The sequence below is a fragment of the Rousettus aegyptiacus genome, unplaced genomic scaffold (genome assembly GCF_014176215.1).
Source record: "Rousettus aegyptiacus isolate mRouAeg1 unplaced genomic scaffold, mRouAeg1.p scaffold_m13_p_1, whole genome shotgun sequence".
Lineage (NCBI taxonomy): Eukaryota > Metazoa > Chordata > Mammalia > Chiroptera > Pteropodidae > Rousettus > Rousettus aegyptiacus.
In genome coordinates, this window is record NW_023416284.1 from 94813294 (window position 1) to 94835244 (window position 21951).

At 41.7% G+C, this 21951-nt stretch overlaps 1 protein-coding gene across 7 annotated transcripts in view; it reads left to right on the forward strand.

Moving 5' to 3' along the window:
* Window positions 1–21951, forward strand: part of RNF8 (ring finger protein 8) — a 41810-nt gene that overhangs the window by 17908 nt on the left and 1951 nt on the right. For 2 of the 7 annotated variants that reach the window (XM_016152678.2, XM_036239554.1), the window contains 6 exons: window positions 2794–3531; window positions 5711–5773; window positions 7976–8065; window positions 9873–9980; window positions 12005–12209; window positions 21401–21915. In XM_016152678.2, the coding sequence (XP_016008164.2) occupies window positions 2794–3531; window positions 5711–5773; window positions 7976–8065; window positions 9873–9980; window positions 12005–12209; window positions 21401–21417 (1221 nt within the window). In that variant the 3' untranslated portion in view covers window positions 21418–21915. Of the gene's footprint in view, window positions 1–2793; window positions 3532–5710; window positions 5774–7975; window positions 8066–9872; window positions 9981–12004; window positions 12210–13646; window positions 13680–21400; window positions 21916–21951 lie in introns of those variants that run through there. The other 5 variants (XR_004956354.1, XR_001597849.2, XM_016152679.2 and 2 more) reach the window with 5 other exon arrangements.

The following is a 21951-nucleotide window of genomic DNA, read 5'->3' on the forward strand; positions in this document are numbered from 1 at the left end:
TCTTGATACAGTTACACACGGTACATATTTGTATATAGACTTGACTAAAAATCCTGATGCCTGGTTCTCATCTCAGACCAATTAATTCAGTCTGAGGGTGAGACACAGTCATTCATGTTTATTTTAAACATTTCCAGGTGTTTTCACTGTATAGTTAGGGTGGAGAACTACTGAGCTACATAAATCAGCTGGAAAATCTCCAAGGAAACATTTCCTTCTGTCTTTGGGTTTCCACTATCTTCAACAACTGTTTAAAAACTAGACAGAAATTGAAAGTCAGTTGAAGTAATTAGTGTATTAGAGGGTACATATTATCTCACTTTTTTCCCATTGATGGATAAGAGACATTAGGTAGCCTTTTTTTTTTTTTTTTTTGGTTATCACTTTGCTGCTACTGACATTGTTCAAGCTGGTGATTATGAAAACCAACATCAAGAAAGGATTGACAGAGTTTGTTTTATTTAATCCATTGCATTTGAGATCATACCCTGGGTAGTACTCAATCGTTCTTTCATAGCCATGGTAGTTTCATCTTTTTCTATAGTAACCTTGTGAACAGACCTGACTCAGGGCGATGGTCTAAATTATACCACTAGGTGTCGCCAAGGAATGACAAATGATGAACAGAAGAATCCAAGGATAAAATGTGATGGGAAATTTTTGAGAGCTTATTTTCCAGGCCTGAAGGGCTCTGAAAGAGGCAAGTTAATGCAGAGGATCTAGTGGAGGGATGCAGTATGTCTTGAAAGTTTGCCGCAGCTTTTTATGGATTCCTCATTCTCTAGCCTTGGGCTGCTTCTGTAACCTTCTTTATTTATTTACTCTTATTTTTGCCTTTGAGGTTTTTCTTAAATGTCTATACTTTGACATTAGATGGCCTTCTTTGTCATATTACTTTTCCTGAGACCTTTTTCCTATGTATAATCTGTTCTGATATAAAAGTGTTCTCAAATAGATTCTTCTGACTTCCATTCCCCACCTTTGTTATTTCCCCACTATTGTCAGAAAACTGATTACTCCTTGTAGTTTCTCAGGCTAAATATGAATAGAAAGGTTGGGAAGAGATTGGTCAGATAAGCCAGGTTTGGCCCAAGGCAGTGGGTTAAAGGCAGTTTTTGTATATCTATGCTCGGCTTTCTCTCTCTCTCCCCCACTCTAGCCAAATACTGTAAAACCAGAAACAGGTCCCTAATACCAAACCACGGCCGAGATTTGACCTTCATCCTCTGTGCCTTGTCAAGCCCTTGTCCCTCAGATTTGGGATGACTAATTTTTCTAGCTGGTACCGATAGTTACCAGTATAAACATAAGTCTCAGTTCCAGTTCAGCTGTGAGCTTCATCTCTGGCCTATCCCCTAAAGTTAAATCCTTGATAGAGATTAAAATGCCCACTCATTTCTTTAAACTCTAAATCTGCGTTTGTTTCAAGTCTGTTTTAGAATCTGTCCTCCCCATTTAGCATCTCTTAGCTAACCCAGCTCCACATGTTATTTTATTACATTTATGGGCTCTGCTATGTAATCCCACACTTACATGTGCCCTTGTATTTTCTTTCCACAGTCAGCTGCTAAAAATGGTTTTCGTAACTTGTACTTTTGCACGTGGAATAGTTACCTTGCAAGATACTAAGCATAGAATCAAAGTAATTGTTAATAAATTAATTGAGCCAGAATATAGTAATAGTAGCGAGCATTTATATAAAGCTTACCATCTGCAAGGCACTTTTCTAAGTATATTACATGTGTTATCTCATTAAATTCACACGAACACCATGAGGGAGAGACTATTCTCCATTTTATAGATGTGGTAACTGGGACATGGAGACGTTCAGAAACTTGCCCAAAGCTGTACAACTATGAAGTGATAGAGCCAGATTTTAAACTGAGGCAGTCCAACTCCAGGGACGGTGCTCTTAACCCTTACACTATAATTTAATTAAAACCATAAAGTAAATATTTATTGAACTTTTATTTTATGTGAGTCACTCTGCTGTTTTACATGTATTATCTCATTTATTCTTCACAGGTACCATATGACGTAGGTACTACATTATTTCATTTATTCTTCACAGGTACTATATGACGTAGATACTACATGACCCTTATTTTACAGACAAAACTGAGTTTAAGTAAATTGCTCAAAGCCAGGCAACTAATAAGCCCAAGGTGGTGCAGTAGGTTAAGAACCCAAGTTTGTCTGAGTCCTGTCCTGAGCTCCAGCTCTTAACCACTATGCTATATTGCCCATGAATCTCTGGTGCTATTAATTGGGTCAGAGCCCACCTTCAGGAAAAGGTATTGGTACTCTCTTTTTTGGTTTATGTGTACTGGAAAGTGCTTTGCTCATTCACTGGTCCGTTCAGGCGGCACATCCTGAGATAATGCTTGTGTGACTTTCCTGGTCAAGCCTACCTTTTAAACTTTCTTTACTAATAGCAGTTTTTTCAGTTTTGAGCCATTGCCTCCAGTTTAGGTAAGTAGGAGCTATTAAATTCAGTTTCTTTCAATGCTACTGCATTTATTTGAGTAATTCATCCACCAGTAATAAGATGATTCCTGCCTGTTATACAGGCAGTTCTCTGTGGAAGCATGAATGTGAAATATAAGTAAAAAGCCAAAGCACTGTTTGAAGAATGCTGTTTCTAATGATGGTGGTTTATGAACTTCTCTTTTCTATTTGTTCTCAAGGGCTTCCCTTCTGAAGAGGCAGAAGGTTTTGCAACAGCAAGAGAGAAATTCTATTAAGAGGAAGAAAATCATAAAGCTTATTATGTCTTTCTTTCCCTTTCCTCAGAGTTTAAATGGCGTTTGGCTGAATAGAGTACGTCTAGAACCTTTAAAGGTCTATTCTATTCAGAAGGGAGACCACATCCAGCTTGGAGTTCCCCTGGAAAGTAAAGAGAATGCAGAGTATGAATATGAAGTTACTGAAGAAGATTGGGAGAGGATGTATCCTTATCTTGCCCCAAAGAGTGACCAGATGATGGAAAAAAGTAAGGGCTTGAGAACTAAGAGGAAATTTAGTTTGGATGAATTAGAGGATCCTGGAGCTGAAGGCCCCTCAAAGTTGAAATCCAAAATAAGTAGAGTAGCTTGTGAACGTGGTCAACCAGTGAAATCACATGGGAACGATGAAGTGGCCAGTCAATGCTCTGAATATTTGGATCCTAAGTTAACTTCTCTTGAGCCAAGTGAGAAGACTACAGGGGCTCACGTTTACTCTGGCCCCGCAAAAGCTGTGAAGCTTCATCATAAGGAGAAAGCATCAAATCCTTTTGCATCTCAGAGCAGCTTAGAGTTGTTTAAGGTGACCATGTCCAGGATTCTGAAGCTGAAAACACAGATGCAAGAAAAACAGAAAGCTGTTCTGAATGTGAAAAAGCAGACCCCAAAAGGGAACTCAAAGAAAATTGTGAAAATGGAGCAGGAATTACAGGATTTACAGTTCCAGCTTTGTGCAGAGCAGGCCCAGCAGCAGGCCAGAGTGGAGCAGCTAGAGAAGACTTTCAAGGAAGAGCAGCAGTTTCTCCAGGTACCGCACAGGACAAAAGGACAAGAGGGGTGGGCAGGCTCTTTGTGAGCCTCTGGCCAGAGCTCTCTATTTCTGGGTCAGGAACCAAATGCTGAGCTCCAGGGACAGGAGATGGAGTGGGAACAGAAAGCTTTGATGTAAGAGATTGAGTCAATGGTTAAGGCTTCAGTATGATTATCAGATCAAGAGCCAGAATTGGGGTGCCAAGATGGGGTAGGGTAACTGGCAGAGCCAGCCCCACGATGTAACTGATCTCAGGATATAAAGTTGAGGCATCTTAGAACTGAAACAAATTCAGAGAGAGGTTGAATGAAGGTCAAGATGACACGAAACCACACTACATTCCAATTAAACTAATAGTGTCCTCATGAGTTATTTTACTTTGTTCTGTCAAAGCCTAATCAGGTAGCCCCAAGGCCGGTACTGGTTAGTTAGTTACTCTGCCCTTTATGCACCTAGCAACATTTTAGCTCTAATGGTAACCTAGGAAGTGGGAGGCTACAAAGGCAGAAAATGTTTTTCTTTCTATCCTGAGCAGCTATCATGGGAGGAGATAGGTATACCATGATTCAGTTGTTGGGTTGAGTGATAAGCCACCTTCCATAGTACCTTTAGTGGTAAGATAAAATAATGACTGTCTTAGCTGTGTCAGAGTAAGACCAAATGTATTCCTGTCCCTGAGTCATTTTTGTGAATGGCAAGCTCTTCCACAAAGCTTCTAGGCTAGAGCTGATCCTGGTCTCTGTTCAAAATGTCAGTTCCTGTCTGGCAAGAGCCACATGTTTTGTTCAGGTAATACTGAATGTCTTGAATTCCCCATTGTTGACTTAGAACTAAAATGAGCCCAAGATTGACATGAATAAGCTTTGGTTTACTTTGTTCAAGGTAAGGAACAACCAGTAGTATTGGCTTAATTCTGAACAATTTATAAATTTCATTCTAATCTCCGCTATCCTCTTGAACTGGTAGTATTAGCAGAGGCCATGGATTAAATAGTTTTTTCTAAGGGTGTACACTGCTTGCTTATGTGTATCTTTTTGCTTCCCTTTCCAGCCTGGACTAGTTCTCGAAATTAATAGAGGGAAGGTTAGCTTTACATATTTAGTGTTTGCCACCTTTCCCAGAGCAGAAGTCTCTTTAAAGGCTAATGTGTTCAGGACCAAAGTTACTGTTATTTAATAGTTGTGGCTGCTTTATGGAATTCTTCAAGGTATGGCTGTAAAAATCTTTTTCCATACCAAAATGATAAAGGCAAAAAAGACTGGTTTAGAAATTTTCTGCATGTGTAAAAGTCATATAAATTGTTCATAGTGAAGTGTATCTAGTCCTTTATTTATTAGCTGGATTTCCCTCTGCCACCAAGCCCTAGGGATTTAGCCTACCTTAACTACTTATTCAGAAGCCCATTTAACACTTGCTGCTTCACAGATTTTTTTTAGTACCCACATTGTCTGGCACTATACTTGGGTGTGGGTGGTTATAAAGATGCCTAATAAAGCTATATTATACATATAAAATAATCGGAATAGTTTTAAGTTATTATATTTAAATTAGAGAACAACTTCAAGCTGGCATATTAAATGGGTAGGTAATTCTTAAAGTCAAGAGGGAAGGGTCCAGAGTTTCTTGTGGAAGGACTGAATTTAATGATGTAGAAGGCATCCACATCGGAGGGGACCAATGGAGGAAATATAGCATAAGCTCAGGTGAGGCGGGAGGAGAAGCAGTTTACAGACTGGACGTGGTAAAGAGACTCAGAATGAGAAACAGAGGGTGCCCAGAATCAAGGGAAGAAACGTGGTGGAGCTTGTGAGTGCTAGCATAGGGGATTACATCTGAATTTATATAGTCGGTGGCTCAGCACCTCTTAGTTTACATCCTTTTGGGAGTCACAGCATTTGCCAGTGAAGGAGACTTGGAGTATTAGCCCAGAGTTTCTCTAGAACAGCCTGAGTGGTGATCGAAGGTGGCATCTCGGAGGTGAGCAGTATTGGGCAGTTAACTCTGCTTAAATCCCTTACTGCCAACAGTTTGAAGTAAAATGGGAAAATTCCACTCCCCCTTCCTGCCCCCTGTTTCCAGATGCTCATGCTAGCTGGTCTGCTCTGCTTTTTGCTCGATTTCGTTTCCTTTTTTCCTTCTTACTGGGAAAACTTCTATTTTGTTTTTGGCTTTGCAGGGTTTAGAGAAAGAGCAAGGAGAGGAGGACCTGAAGCAACAGCTGGCCCAGGCTCTGCAGGAGGTAACTTATTTCTTGCTATTGTACTGAGATTATAGTGGGCTGCAGAGCAGGGGGCAGCCAGGCTGCATGTGGCCACTGGCTGCCTCTGCTGTGTAGCACACGCCTCTGTGGCATCTCCAGTCTGTAGACAGAGCAGATGGCAGCTGCTCACACCATCAGGTGAGAGATTTGGAGCCTCACAGACATGCCAGACCTCAGCATGAAAACTTACATCTTCATTTGAGCAGGAGCTGCTCTAGTGAAGATGGAATGGAGCTTATAGCAATTAGGAGGCTCTTTGGGGGAAGTGGCTGCATTTCCAGAAAGGTGAGGACAGCAGAGGGGAATTGCGAGCTACGACTTAGCCACCAAGGCCTGCAAGGGCCTCCATTACCTCACCATTCTTAAGCCGAAGCCATTGAGAAACCATTTGAGAACGTTCCAATTAAGCACTTTAGGTCAGGTCATGAATGTACAATTTAACAGTCAGTAAAACAATGATTTACTGAAAGGGCAAGACTCACAGTAATAAAATTCTAAAATATTGCCTGTAATTTATTTCATGTAACTTGACTGTTTATCTCTGTTTTTTTTTATAAGCTTTTTTACATCTTTAAAACCTGCTTTATCTTCTAAACTTTATGTGTTATGATTACTAGTTTGATGCAAATTTAGTCAGGTGGTTAGTGGGATGCTTCATGTCTCCTTGAGGAAAATGAGCATTAGAATTTGTTTAGGATAATATATCCTTACATTCGTTTGTTGCATACCTACCTCCCAACCTTAAACAGTGTTAACAGTCACTTATTATTATAGACTTGGGAGGTGCCTGCCTTGATATCATTGAGGGTTGCACAAACAGCCTTGGAAGGAATTAGGTGAAAATTAATTCAATCTTTTTGGAAATTTATTTTCTAAGTTTGTTTATTTTCTAGGATGGGAGGGTAGGCATGTTTCCCATTTAAAGTATTATTAAATTGATATTCAGGTATTGTTTTGAAATTAACTGGAAAGGGGTAAGTTTCTGCTACTCGGAAATCTCTGAGGGATCATTGAGTGCCCTGTACCCATGACTCCACATCCTTTCCTGAGACAGGAAAACACACTATCATTTAGTATGAGGTACTTGGCCAGTCTCTGTTCATTAGCCTAAAATGGATATTTTTAGGTCACAGTTCTATAACAACATGCCTGGGGGGCATACTTCTCTCTCAAGTAAAACATGGTTGTATTTTGGTCCACTCTGTTGGTTCTTCTGAAGCTTTTCTTTTTCATTTACCAGGCTTTTATAACAACTTCCATTTACATAGAGCTTAAATGGGAGAGGTGCCTGTTTTCCCATTTTATAGATGAGAAAGATAAGGTATGCACATCTAATTAGCGGTCAAGATGAATGAATACCCTGGCCTTCTGCTCTAACTGCTTTTCTTAGGCGACCACACATTTTTAAGTTTGATTCTAAGTTATCTTTTCAGAAATGCTTGCCTTTACTCCACCCTCTTTTAAAAAGGGATTTCAGGTGAGATTTAATACGTAAGCTATACTTAAACACAAAAGAGCTCAGAAATTATGTTTCATAGAAGTGGAACCTCTTGACATTTAGTATAGGTAGTTGGTCACAGTGAATGAGCTGTTAGGTCTTGGGTATGCCAGGTTCCAGAACACACAGGCAAGGTTTAGGTAGCATTTTCTTAGGAGCATGTAGTGGGTGATTGGTGGAATAAATAAGTTAAAGGTCTTTTTTATTTCAATGAAAATGATTATCTAGTTTCCCTGAATTTTATTTCTCCCTGGTTATTTCTTAAAAGCCACTCCCAGTGCAGGGCAGCCTCAGAGTTACTTATTAGTTCTTGAACATTGGTTCCTAGAATCACTTAGGTGGCTTTTAAAAAATACGCACATTCCTGGGGCCCAAGCCAAACCTACAGAATCAAACTCTCTATAAGGCAGTATAAATTCTTCGCTTGATTTGGATGGCCACTGCGGCTGGCTTATTTCCAGAAGGATTAATATATTTGATGGCTTCCCTCCCTATCTGCCCTCTTCCTAGAAAAAAAGCAGCAGCTAAATGTGATATCCAGAAGGAACAAAGGCATTATTTTGAAATTGCCAGTCTATTGATCCCTTGAACCAAAGCCATTGACAGAGGGAGCAGACATGTGTGGCTAAAAGGAAGAGTACAGTATAGCTCATCTTGAGTATGTATCTGCTCTGTTTCTGCAGCATCGGGCTTTAATGGAAGAGCTAAATCGCAGCAAGAAGGACTTTGAAGCAATCATTCAAGCCAAGAACAAAGAATTGGAGCAGACCAAGGTACTAGAAAGAAGATGAAGGTTTAGAATTTGGTTAGTACATGCAACTCAGCATTTTCAGCAGTGCAAGGGTTGCTATGGTGAATGAAGTAAGAGATTATGGTTGTTCCTGGCCTCAGGAGAAATAATCCGTAAAATTATTCAGGCCTATAGAAGATTCTGCCTACAAGACAACATCTATTTCCTTTTCTCATTCAGAAGAGAAATGCTGGGAATAAGACACTTGCATCCTGCAGTCTAGTTGATTGTCTATTATAGATGCTCCTTCAGTGTGTAGTGAAAATAAAAAATAGTTCATCCTCATGTATTTATGTAATTATTTTCCACATCAAATCAGTGGAACTCTTAAATTAGGGGATATAAACTCAAGTGCCCACTGAGGTTAGCCTGGTAATGGAAGTGAGTAAAGTGGCTGGGGTGTAAGAACACAGCAGGGAGCTGTGAGAATGGAGGTGCACAGGGAAAGGGCCTTCGCCTTCCTCCCCTTCCCCAAGAGGCAGCTCCCCTCCGCTGCAGCCAGTCAGTTGTTGCCATCCAGAAATGCAAGCCCAGTGTTGTCAAATCTTCTGAGTTTTCCACAGAAGATGGAAATCCAAATGTTTACATGAATTTTCAAATATTGGCAACATATTCAGTTTTTTGTTTTTCAATACCATGAAGGCCAAACTAAACAAATCTGTAGGCTGGATCCAGTCCACCATCAGTTTGCAACTTTTGACCTGAAATTAACGCCTGCGTCTGACTGCATCTCTCACCCCACCCCACCTCACATGTAGACCTGGAACAGAGTACAGAAAGAAGGAGACTCTTTTCACTTGGTTTGATATCCTTATCCTCTGTTTAAATCACATAGTACCTTCTTCCTCAACCTCCAAGAATACACCACATCTTTTTAAACCCAGCAATTCATAAGTTTTTAGGGAACTTAACTAGTTAGAAATGGGTCCAGACCCTATTAACTGCCATAAGCAGTCTAACAGCCTTTGCTTGGATTAGAAAAAATAAAAGATGAAAAATGAATCAACCACTCAAATATGCCATAACTGTCTTTTCCTCTCCCCCTCAGGGGCTCTTGATACTTTCTGTTTGAGAGATGAGGTGTTAACTTAAATGTCTGCTTCAGAAGAGCTCACCCAGGATCCTCTCTAAAAACGGTGTCCACAAGCAGTCTGACCTCTTGGGGAAAGCCTAGGGAAACTGTACTGCAGACCTCTGCAGGAGTAGGAAGTGGCAAGCATCATGATCTTGGGGCCTAAAGGTCCTTCAAGAGGCCACCTCTTCAGCCTGCCACCTCCAGGCAAGATAGAGATTATCCTTATTTTATAGAAGAGACAGCTACGAAAAGCACACCGGACCTTATATACTAATTCAAGCTTCCTGCCTCTAGGGACTGTTCTTTCCATCTTCCTGTCCAGTGAGTTCTTGGTTCTTGGGGTAATTTTATATTACCTCTGAACTGCAGGTCACTATGAGATACTTAATGCCATCTCGGGTGGTTGGTGGGGTTAGTATGCTACCTTCAGTTTTTCTCATTTGGTTAATTTTGAGAAGGAGAGAGAAACTACATTGAAAATACTAAAAACGCAAAGAGAGGAAAGAAAGGAAAACAATGCTCCATATTAGAAGACAGTTCTAAGAAACAGTAACCCTTAGGGGAAGTGTTTTATTCTCTGTGTTGCTGCGCCAGGATGAATTTTTAATTTAGGCTCCTTCTGAATTCCATTCCAGAAGATTAACCCTGCTGCTTGTCTTGTTTTGCATTCTTGTTGGTTCTCCAGAATGACAGGTGGGATTGTATGTCTTTGCAGGAAGAAAAGGAGAAGGTGCAAGCACAGAAAGAAGAAGTTCTTAGCCACATGAATGATGTGCTAGAGAATGAGCTCCAGTGTATTATTTGCTCAGAATACTTCATTGAGGTAATTATGAACAATGACTCACACCTTGTCACTCTCCCATTTCTGAATGAAGCCTCGGCTACACAGACTGCTTCTGCTATAGGGAAACATTCTGAAGACCTTTTCTTCCAGAAAATTCTTGTAGCTGTTTGACTTCAAAGTGACCTCTAGAGGTGGCCACTTCTCTTTTGTTTTTGTAGTCTTCTTTACCTTCACTGTCCTTTTTTTTTTTAATTTCATTTGTTCTTGAGCATTTAATATAATCAATATTTTTAGTGGCAATAAAGTCTTTATCTCTTTATTGTTGGGGAGAAAACAGGGCCACATGGCATTCAATTTCTGAAGTATCAGAATAAAGCTGCTCAATAAAGTACTCTTTCTTTACTCTGGGCATGATGCTGAGAGTGGGCGCGTAGCACAGCCTTTAAACAGGGAGGTAAATGTCATTGATGTATGGTCACTTTGGGAATTTGGCAGTCAAGTGGAATATATTTCAGGGACTTTGAAGCTCCTTATGAAAACGAAACCTCTCCTAGGTTACCAAATATTATCCTGTAATATTTTTCCACAGACGTTCTTTTATTGTTTTTTTTTTACAAATTCTATCATTTGTGACCAGTTCATTTTATACCACAAGTTTAAATTAAAGTTGTTAAATGACAGTGCTTTTCAGACTCCTTTAAAAAGGAAAATGCATATAGACACTGCTTCCTTTTTTGTGGTGGTCTTTAGGAAGATTGAGTCTATTAGCCTGAAAAATTTCTCCTGGGCAGACCTATTTCTTTTGCCCTGAATCCACGTTAACTTCAGGTCATAGTTTCCCCTAGTTTCTAGTCATTTGATTCCCTACTCAGGAGAAACTCAGTATTATTGTGATGGGACTTACAGACTCTATTAGAGAAAGACACGGAAGGGGGCTTGGGGTGGGTGATGAGTTAGCCAACCTGGAACATCTGCACAGACAGACAACTTGAGCTGTGTTTTGTTTACAGCAGTAGCCTGACCTTTTCTCCTGGTCTCCTCTTAAAATCAGTGTTGGAAAGAGGTTTTATTGATTTAGGTTTTTTTTAGGATGCCCATGTTTTATTCATAGACAAGATGTTTCATTTTAATCAGACAGGTTTTTAGTCTTGTTTATGAGAATTTTCCTCATATAGTAAACAGATTGTCTCCTAGTTGGCTTTCTGGGCTCAACCTGGCATTTGAAAAATAGACAATTTCTGTGTTATTTTACACTGCTATCCTAAAAGCATGAACAAAGACTTTAAGCCTCAGAAAAAGTTATATCTTAGGAGATATACATAAACAAGAGTATGAAGAGAATGGTTTATATTCTTGGGAATGAAAAGGGCCCTGGCAGAAATCTGACCGCTGGGTTTACTCAAATAATAAGCTTCCTTCTGCTTTCTCTCTTCTCATAGGCTTATTTACTTAGGGGTTCAGGCACTGTCAGTGTACCCATTACATTTTTCCATTTTTTTCTTTTTCCCCCGCTTTTTCAGTTGTCATTTACATTTATTTTACTTTTTTGGTTTCTTTTGAATAGAGATGATGCCTCTTACCATTCTAAATACTGAGTATTCAGTGTGTGCTCCCCTTCCTATATTAAAATTGAGGTTCTAGTTCACCATAGCAGGACATAAATTTGTTTTTCATAAGAGAATTAGTGATGTATTTGTATTTGTACAAAACATTCACACACTTACTAGTCCTACTTGTGCCCAGTGACATTTATTTGTACGGTACCTATACCACCATGTTGGCAGTGGTCTGAGTTGGTGGAACAAAACAGACAAATCAGCCTACATGGGGCCTGAAGCTATGAATTTAAATTTGAGAAAGAAACGAATCATATAACTTGAAGCTTGAAATTTCCCATCCCCAAGAATGATTCTGATACCTTTTGTAAGCTCTCTGGGTGGGCTTATAGTTAAATTTCCTTTTTGCCTTAGGGATCGATTAATTGCTGTCCTATCTTTGAGATTACAACCATCTTGGGATAGTAAGCATGACACTTCTGATGTGTGTTCACATTCCCATTGCAGGCTGTCACCTTGAACTGTGCGCATAGTTTCTGCTCATTTTGTATCAATGAATGGATGAAGCGGAAGATAGAATGCCCTATTTGTCGGAAGGACATCAAGTCCAAAACCCACTCCCTGGTTCTGGACAATTGCATTAGTAAGATGGTAGATAATCTAAGTTCAGAAGTAAAAGAACAACGAATTGTCCTCATTAAGGAACGAAAAGGTGAGTGGGTATGAACAAGAAGGTGAGTGCCCTCAACGAAGGACTTCTAAACTGGCAGATTTTTTTGTTTGGGGAAGAGAGTCAGATTCTTGAGCTAAAGAAGAGGTGGAACAAATAGGAAAAGGGAAAAGGAGTTAAAGATAATGAATGTGAGAGAGTTAAAGTAGAATTTACTCAGTTACTTGAGCAGCCGGAAAGGGGGAGGCTGTGTATGTTCCTTGTTTTTAGGGGGTAAAAAAAGATGATTAGAAAATACATGGTCAGACCATTTACTGTACTGATCACTAGGTGGTGCTGTTGTTCAAGACAGTTTAGTTGTTGCCCAGGTGTTGCAAAACACTTGACTTGGGTATACAATCAATTACAAATAAGATGTGTATGAGTTAGAGATTCACGACTTAGAGAATGTGTGAAGAAAACACACATACAGGTTCTCTTTATAAGAGTCACAACTTAATTACACAAATTGGGCATAACGTTAAACCAAAGAGAGAAATTTAATCCTACTATGTCATTTTTAGGGATCCTAATATGTTTACCAGCAAGTCTCCCAGTTGGAGAGAGTTCGGATAAAGAGACTGGGGAAGGGGTGGGTGAGTTTCCCTAATGAACTGTGCCTCCATAGTGAATATCTGCTCATTTAATCAAGTGATTTCCTCACACTTGGGGCCTATTGTGTTGAGGGTTGCAGAGCCACTCTGCTTAAGACTTGAATGTCCTTGTGGCAAAGGAATGTGTCCTGGGGCAAAATGCAAGGAAGCTAATGGATAGGAAGACTGCTTATTGGGCAGGGATGAGAGTGCATAGAAAGCAGAATGGATTTGATTATCACATTCAGTCCCTTTCATCATCCAGTATAGCACTACCTTCTGGGAAAGCTTCAGAGCCAAAGTGCTGTGATATCAATTGGCTGCACATGAAGGCCTGTCAGAGAGGAACCAGAAACTCGTGGCTCTTACAGGTGTTTCCCACCACCTGGCCTTTGGTAACCCATATTTATGTGTGTCTTTGAATGTACCTTTCTCTAAGTCCAGAGAAGCCGAAGGCTTAAAACCCACACTGCTAACAATAGGATCTTCGGTCCACTGCCTCCTTTCTCTTACCCCTTGAGCAGATACCAGCCACTTTGAGTAGGGCCAGAAATTTGATGCTGATTTGCAAGCAGCTGTGGTATGAAACTGGCCCTCAGTTGGTCACCCTGAGTGGACGCAGCAAGCCTGTCAGAGCCAGGTGGTGCAAGTACTGAACAGGAAGTGGTGCTGAAGAGGAAGTGTACTTGAGTCTGTTATACTCAAGGAAGATATTCTGACCTGTGGGAGGGTGAGGAGGCCCTCAGGTGGTTCTTTAGAATCAAAATGTTTTCCACTTTTCTGATAGCTATGTGCTATTGGATTCTGTGCCCGGTTTTAAGACCCCACCGATTTTTTTACCTTCCAGGAGCCATTTGATACTCCACCTCCCATCACTGCTGTAAGTATTTATAGGAACACTACATTAGGTGCCAGGATAAAATGATAAATAAGTCATTATCTCAGCTCTTATAGCACTGACACTCTATGAAGGAGATACAAAGGGAAGTAGGTAGTAGGGTATGTTCCACAACAGGGTGCTCGGAAAATCCAGAGAAGAGGGCACTCAATTTGGCCTGAGGAGGTAGAAGAAGAGCCATTTGAACTGAGTCTTAAAGGTTCCCTAAGGTTTAGCTTTCCAAGCAGAAGAATCAGCATAAGCAAAGCTCAGGCATGAGAAACAGTGACTTGTCCTAGCTGTGCCCCCTCGCGGTTCACACAAGATACAACGTCTACATTGGTGCTAGAGCAGCATGAGGACACTGTGAATGCCTTTTGTTTTCTTCCCTCTTTCTTTTCTGAGAGGAGCAGTGACCTGTCAGCCTAGATTTGACCAAGGTCAGTCTTTGAGCTAAGTGTGCTAGGTCTGAGTGGGGAAAGCCATGTACTTTCTTCACCCAGCGCACTGACTAGGTTTCTTCTCACAAATCCTAGCTTGGTAGTTGGCTTTATACAGCAGTAGAAAAGGAACAAAGACTCTCATGTTCCAAATTCACCTCTGACTCACCTCATACAGAATTAATTCTGCAGAATAAATAATATCACCTGCCCCTTTTTCTCTCCAAAGGCTAAAGAGGGTGCCTTTCTGCCTTTTTGATAACACTGGGTGCTTACACAGTAAGCCACATCGGTCTCCCTGTTGCAGCCATTGGCTGAGGGCAGTTCTGGCACCAGTCTCAGTTTCTGCAGTTATCACAGTGAGTGCAGCTTGGATGTTTTCTCTAGAGACAAACAGAAGGTTCTGAGGCCCGACTTAGGGTAACATGGGCCAGAGCCATCAGCAGCTTCACTGGTCTGCAATGTGGGGTATAGAGAAAATTCTCAGTTCAAATACCAACCTTCCTTGCCCATTGAAAGCTGGTTTAATCCCCAGTGCATGGGAATTTTAAAAAGGACCAAACTTAGGGTCTGGGAATTGGGATGGGCAATCCTGTAATTGCCAAAGTTCCAACACTGTGGCAGGGCTCTTTTTCTCCTGGGCAGGCGTTGCTCTTATCATGAGTTCAGAGAGGGAGACTTGCCTGTCTGTGACAGCATGGGGCTTTAATTCCACCGAAAGCAGCCCCCCGCCAGGCCTCCCTGGCTGGTTGTTTGTCGTCAAGCTCCATAAATCGTGGGAGGAGTAATGCCTCATGACTGATTAGCCATTGATCCCTTGTAAACTCTGTGAGACCCAATTTTATAGAGGAGGAGAATGTTAGGATGCCAGATCTTGTGCTGGAGAAAGGATGCTCTGGAGCTGGGGCAGATAAGAAATATCCAGTAAGTGCTTGTCGCATGAGTAATTGTAACTCTGCAATATTGACATGAGATTTTTCTGAAGGGAAGACATTTATCTTCTATAGAGACTCTCCCTCAGGAGCTGGTGAGGTGCTGGAGCAGAATGTTTTGTCAGCTGCTCCCCCTCCCCATTTGTTCTGTTTTCATTAAATGTTGGTTGGTTGACAAGAGTGTTTATATTCTCACTTTTAGCTTTCCATAGCAGTTTCTTTGGATTGTGCTTAGAAAACAAGACAGCAAGTTATTTAGAAATAAAATCTTGATGGTCCTTTAGAACAGGGGTCCCAAACCCCTGGGCCACTGACAATTATTGGTCCGTGGCCTGTTAGGAACTGGGCCGCACAGCAGGAGACGAGCAGCAGGCAAGCAAGCAAAGCTTCATCTGTATTTGCAGCCGCTCCCCAGCACTAGCATCACCACCTCAGCTCCACCTCAAATCATCAGGCATTAGATTCTCATAGGATCACGGGTCCCTGGTGCCAAAAATGTTGGGGACCACTGCTTTAGAACAGTGATTTTTAATCCAGGGGCTTTTTAAAACTATATTCATTAAATCCTTTGATACTATATTGAACCAAGGTTTCTAGTGGGAGTGGCCTTCAGGTGTGCTGAGGTGGGGAGAAAGGTTTATGAACCACAGCTCTCCTGAATCTTGAGACAGGCCCTTCCAGAGGTTAGGGGTTTCTAGGAATATTTGCCCAGGTCAGACCACATGGCCTTTGATTCTTGCCAGCTTCCTGTAGGCTAGGGGGAGAGTGATCCAGACACTGAACAGGAGAAACTATCAGTCTCTGAAGAGGGTATCTGCCTGTTCACCTGGAAGGCCTTCCTGGTAAAGCCCATTGTCCCTTGCTGAAAGACAGAGTGATATAAAGGAGTATGTGGGGAATGGCAACAGTAACAGTATCTGGCAAGTCGACCTCATCTAGAGAGAATACTTATTAGCAAGTACTTTAAATCCACCCAGTCCTGCCCCTGGGGAATCAAGAGGGTTATGTGCATGAAGTCAGCATGCCTGCCTGGCATAAGATAGTGTTTATCTAAGGAACAGTGGCTCTCAGCGAGGGTGGCATGGGTGGAGGTGTCTATGTGCATGCATACAAATAGTGTATAACACTGGATTTTAAAAAAATTTTTGACTTAAAAATTTACCCTTTTACAAAATTATCATAGGACAGAAAATTAGCAGACCTTTTTACTAGAAGCTTTTTTCTTAATGGTCTAAAACCACCCTCCATTTTTTTGTTCCTCCTTTTTTCCTTCTCTTTTCTTTTGTCTCCAGTTGTTTTTCCTTTCCTTGTCTCTTAATCTGTGTCTCCCTTGTCACACTGATTGGCATCTCAGAATCACAGCATAGGAACTGTTCACCCAGTGGAGGAAAGGACTGTGATCTTAGAAGTCATCTTCTAAGATACTAATTGGAATATGTGGAGTAGCCACCTGGGAAATCCTAAAACCTTGAATTTCTTGTTGAGTCTAGTCCTTGGGATTTCTGAATGGTCCTTCCATCTGGAGGTCAAAAGCCTGTTCCTGGCTTGTGCTCTGTGGTGGAGTCTTTTCTCCTTCACGAAAAGCTACCACTTCATTGTAGGTACGAGCAGAAGCATTCACATTTTAGGAGATAGGCCTTTCTAGATGTGATTAATGACCCTTCAGTGCCCCCAAATGCATAGATAGCTGGGTTTGAGGGAACCATGCTATGCCAGAGTGAGGAGACCAGGGTTGACCTTTGATTACCTTCCCACCAAGTTGGGAACTCTGGTGAGCCCCTCATCCCCACCACGTTGTACTGAGGGGGAAGACCAGCGTTTGCTGGTGTAGGCTTGCCCATAGGCTGCAGAGAAGGGCCTGGAGGAGGAATGTGAGCACAAGCTAGAGCTTCAAGAGAAGTAAGTGTGAGTATCTCTGGCCATCCTGGGGGTCCAGCAGGAGGTACTTTAGATCACTTGTTGCTATTTTCCACAGCAGTTTTTCCTGGCTTTTTTTTGTGTGTGTGATGATAAAGCAGTTATTTATTTTTTTTATTATTATTATGGTGACATTGGTTGATGAAATCCAGTACGTTTCAGGTGTGCAATTCAACAGTAAGGCATATATATATTTCATTGTGTGTTCATCACCCATAGTTAGATTTCTTTCTGTCACCACATATTTTACCCCATCTTCCTCCCCCTTCCCATCTCTCCCCCTACCTTTTGGTAACCATTATCCTATTGTTCATGTCCACGAGTCTGTTTGTCCTGTTTGTTGCTTTTAGGTTTATTTCCCACATATAAGCGATATTATGTGGTTTTTAGTTTTTTCTTTCTGGCTTATGTCACTTAGCATGATTATCTTAGGGTCCATCCATGTTGTCACAAATGGCAATATTTCATCTCTTATGGCTGAGTAATATTCCATTTATATATGTACCACAGCTGCTTTAGCCAATCATCTATCATAGGACACGTCGGTTACTTCCATGTCCTGGCCACTGTGAATAATGCTACTATGAACATCGGTGTGCAAATAGCTTTTTGGATATGTTTTCAAGTCTTTGGGGTAAATACCCAGTAGAGGAATGGCGGTAGATCAATTCTTCATTTTTTGAGGAACCTCCATACCGTTTTCCGTAGTGGCTGTACCAATTTTCAGTCCCACCAGCAGTGTATGAGGGTTCCTTTTTCTCCACATCTTCACCAACACTTGTTATTACTTGTCCTATTGATAACAGCTGTAATAACAGGTGTGAGAAGGTATCTCATTGTGGATTTGATTTGCACTTCCCTAATAGCTAGTGATGTTGAACATCTTTTCATTTGTTTGTTGGCCAATGTATGTTTTCTTGGGAAAAGTTTCTCAGTTCAGGTCTCTGCCTATTTTTTAATTGGATTGTTTATTTTTTGTTGTTATTGAGTCATATGAGTTCTTCGTATATTTCGGATATTCAGCCCTTATCAGAGACATTGCTTGCAAATATATTTTCCCATTCAGATGGTTGTCTCTTTACCTTGTTGACAGTTTCTTTTGCTGAACAGAAGCTTTTTAGTTTAATGTAGTCCCGTTCATTTATTTTAAAGCAGTTGTTTTGGCTCTCTAAAAAATGGATCCTCTCTTCCCACTAACATGTAACTTTATGATTTGCTTTTCAGACATATTTCCAGCAACTTATTATTATAGAAGACCACTTGGATAAATGTAGAGTAGTATCATTAACCAAATCACCTTTTTATTGAGAATTTCTTGGTTCCTACACTTAACACTAGATGTATACAGAGTATTTTTAGAGCAAGCTCAAATGAGTTGGTGTTCTATATTTCTGTGAACTAATCATGGAGAATGGTTGGGGTTATTACTGATTATGCCTCTTTTTTTCTCCTCCATAGAATACCATGGAATTAGGTACCTAACTACTGAGGCTTCTCTTCATCAGCTAGATATGTATTCTGTTAAACTGCCTACTGCTATGGTGCCTAAGAAATCTGCTAAGACCAGACATGTTCCTATTCCTGGTCAGGGCTTCTGCTCAAAATGCTTTCTGTTTTCCCACCCTGGAGAACTTGGACCTCTTTCACCCTTGGTCCATGAACCCCAAAGAAACAACTCCTCCTTACTAACTTTCTCTGGGCCTTTCCTTCTTCTCAGTACCCACTAAGAGCCAGTTGCTGGGAATAAAAGTGAGCAGGGCACGTACATCACCTGCCCTCATGGAACTTCCGGTCTAGATGCAGGGCCTAGGCTGCTTAGAGTAAAGTGCTGCAATAAGAGAGATGAAAGGTGCTAAGTAAGGTCAAAGAAAGGCAAGAAGTAAAAGGGAGGAGGGTGCATGTTATAGGTAGAGGAGCCAAAAGCAAGAAAGCAAGGGGGTTTCGAGGGCTGAAACAAGGGCAGAGTGGCTGGATTGTAGAGTGCTAGAGAGAGTGTTGAGCAACGAGACTGGAAAAGCAGGCAGGACTAGATTACGAAGGGTCTTCAAGACTGTGTTAAAGCTTTAGCCTGGGGGCTGTTGTGAAACTATAGAAAATTTTAAGTGGGGATGTGACTGTTTATATTTTTCTGGACAGGCTAATGTGGCTGCAGTGAAAATATATGGTGATGGGAACAAGAATAGAGGCAGCTGCCCTAGTCAAGGCTGATGTTGACTGAGCTAGAGAAATAGCAGTGGGGATGGAGAGAGTGGATGGATGGACTTGAGCAGTAGTTCAAGGGGTAGAATCTACAGGTTTGTGGAACTGTTTTGCTGTGAGGAATGAGGGAGCTCAGCAGAATATCACTCCCAGGTTTCTGTCGGGAACAGCAGAGTGGATGATGGTGCATTTGTTTAGACTAAAGTTGAGGGCACCTGAAGGAATCAGTGAAGCTGTTTAATGGGTATTTGAAAATGTAGGTCAGAGCCCACTTCTCTGCCTTTCTTTGACCTTTACTAGAGCCCAGAAGATACTAGATTGGGGGATATTCTCTGTGGGTGGTTAGAGCCAAAGGTCAAGTTCCTATTCTTGAGAAACACCAACGTTGAAGGGATGGATAGTAGAAGAGGAGTATGCCCGGCATGAGGGGTGGCCAAAGAGCGATGAAAAAAGAGGCAGTGTGGGACAGGTAACAGAAGACATCAGGATGGTGTGCTTGGAGCCTTCTTGACCGCACCCTTCTTTGAAGTAGCCCCCTCATTACAGTCTCGATAGCTCCCTATTATTTCTTTCCAACACTGACAAGATTGAAATTGTATTCATTATTATACAGGGTTTTATATTGCTCTGCGTGGTATTCTCATGGCCTAGAAGGGTGTTTGGTAGGTCTTCAGTAAATGCACAGTAGTGAATGATTATGAAATGAGGGGTCGGCAGTGTAAAATGCTGCTGAGAAGCTAAGGACAAAAAGTTGCCCTTTGGATGTAGCATGTGTGTGGGACATTGATGACTTTATTTAGTATATAAGTTTGGGGGACAAATAGGGTCAGAAGCCAGTTTTCAGTGAATTGGGGAACTGGTATGAAGTGGGGGAGTGGAGAAGAGTAAGAATATTCTTCAAGAAATTTGCCTACAATTAAGATGGTGGGGAGCAGCACCAAGAGATAGTAGTAGTTGGAGGAGGAAGTGGGGGTAAAGGATTTTTGATGTTTTTTAAAGACACAAGAGATTTGAGCATGTTCAATTGCTGATTTGAAGACAGCTGTACAGAAGGAGATGCTGGGAAGCTGAGATAGTGAATAGAGCACATTTCTTAGGAAGGCCGGAGAGAGGAGGGAATACCGAGCACAGGTGGAGGAATTAGTCTTTATAAGTAGGAGGGTCCGTCCTCTGTTTTATAGAGGAGTATAATGTGGGCAGGTGGGCAAGGACATTTACTTGAGGGAAGTCAAGACAATTTTTCTTGCAGCTTCTGCGTTTTTCTGTGAGCTACTAGATAAGACCTTTAGCAGAGAGAAAGGGAGCCTCCCTCGGTTCTCTCAGCATTCCAAAGCTGAAGTTTTGCTGACCCCTAAGGCCCCCACCTCAAAGGCAGCCCAGAAGGGAGAGAAGTAACCTTTATAATCCTTTCAATCCTCCTACTAAAGTATTCCAGACCTCAGTCTCAGGGAAGGAGACAATTTCCTGGGGGGCTTTATTGTGCCCTTAGTGTATGTAGGCCGGGATCTCTGCTTTCCCAGGATCAAGGAAGGAGAAGCTATTACAAAAGACTATAGGCCAGTAAAGACCTCCTCCTACCCCCTCCCTCTCTGAAAATGGAAGAACTTCCACCTCTCCCTGCCAGTTGCTGTGTAATTCTCTTCTTTGTTCAACAGATGTTTCTGAGGGCCAGCTTTGTGCCAGTCACTGTTCTAGGTGTGAGGAATAGAAGTAAAAATCTAACAAGTTAGATGTGATTAGAACTATGGAGAAAAATAAGAGTGGGATCAGGGAGTGATGGAAAGAGCATTGGCAATTTTTGGTAAGGTAGTCAAGGAAGGCGTCACCAAGAAGTTGATTTTGAGTAAAGCTCTGAAGGCAGTAGCCATGCTGCCATCTAGGGAAAGACTGTCCCATGGAGAGGGAGTAGAAAGGGAGGAGCATGCTTGGGGTGTTGGAGGAACAGCAAGGAGGCCAGTGTGGCTAGAATGGAGTAAGCAACAGGGAGAGGAGTAGGAGGTGAGGTCAGGAGGTTGGGCGGGAGGCAGGTTGTGTGGGGCCTTGGGGCTTTGGAAGGACTTTGACTTTAACACTTACTCTGAGAAAAGTGAGGAGTGAGCTTTGAGCAGAATGATGTGACCTCTACTTTCTCTTTACTGTGCCTGCTGTGTGGGGAAGAGACTGAGGGTGGCAGTAGGGAGGCCAGAGAAGAGACATGCAGGCTCCTCTTTTATTTCTCTTTTCTTTCTCTCCAAAGCAAAGAGACTGTCCTGAAGACCATGCTCCAAGGGCATTTGAAAGATTGCCAGGCAATGGGAGCTTGGGATGGGCCGCAGGATTCTTCGTGGACTGGTCTTGGGCCGCTCTGAGACAAAACGTGGGATAGAACCACGTGGGACAGAGACTGAATTAGGAAGTCCTCTGTCATGAGCCTTCCATGTTGGCCAGCTCTGCTGCTGCCACCATTATCTAGAGCACCACCGGAACTCGCCGCACCACCTGCTTTCAGGGTACTTAATAGACTCTGCTTCACTACATGTTGATTATAGTTATATAGTTCTGTTCTGCTTTTTAAATTTGTTGTTTTTGTTATTGTTTTGGTACCTCAGAAGCACCTCTGTTGGCATTTGTTTTGGACAGCTTGGATGTTGATGTACCCCTATGGCTGCCCTTGAAAGGTAAAGCAGCCTCCATTTGAGAGGATGGCATACCTCTTTGTGAAAACAAGATATCATTTCCTGGAAATAAAATGTAAAACCTATCAATTGCTCATCTGGGCTTTAGTGTATTTATCTTTCTTCCCTTCCA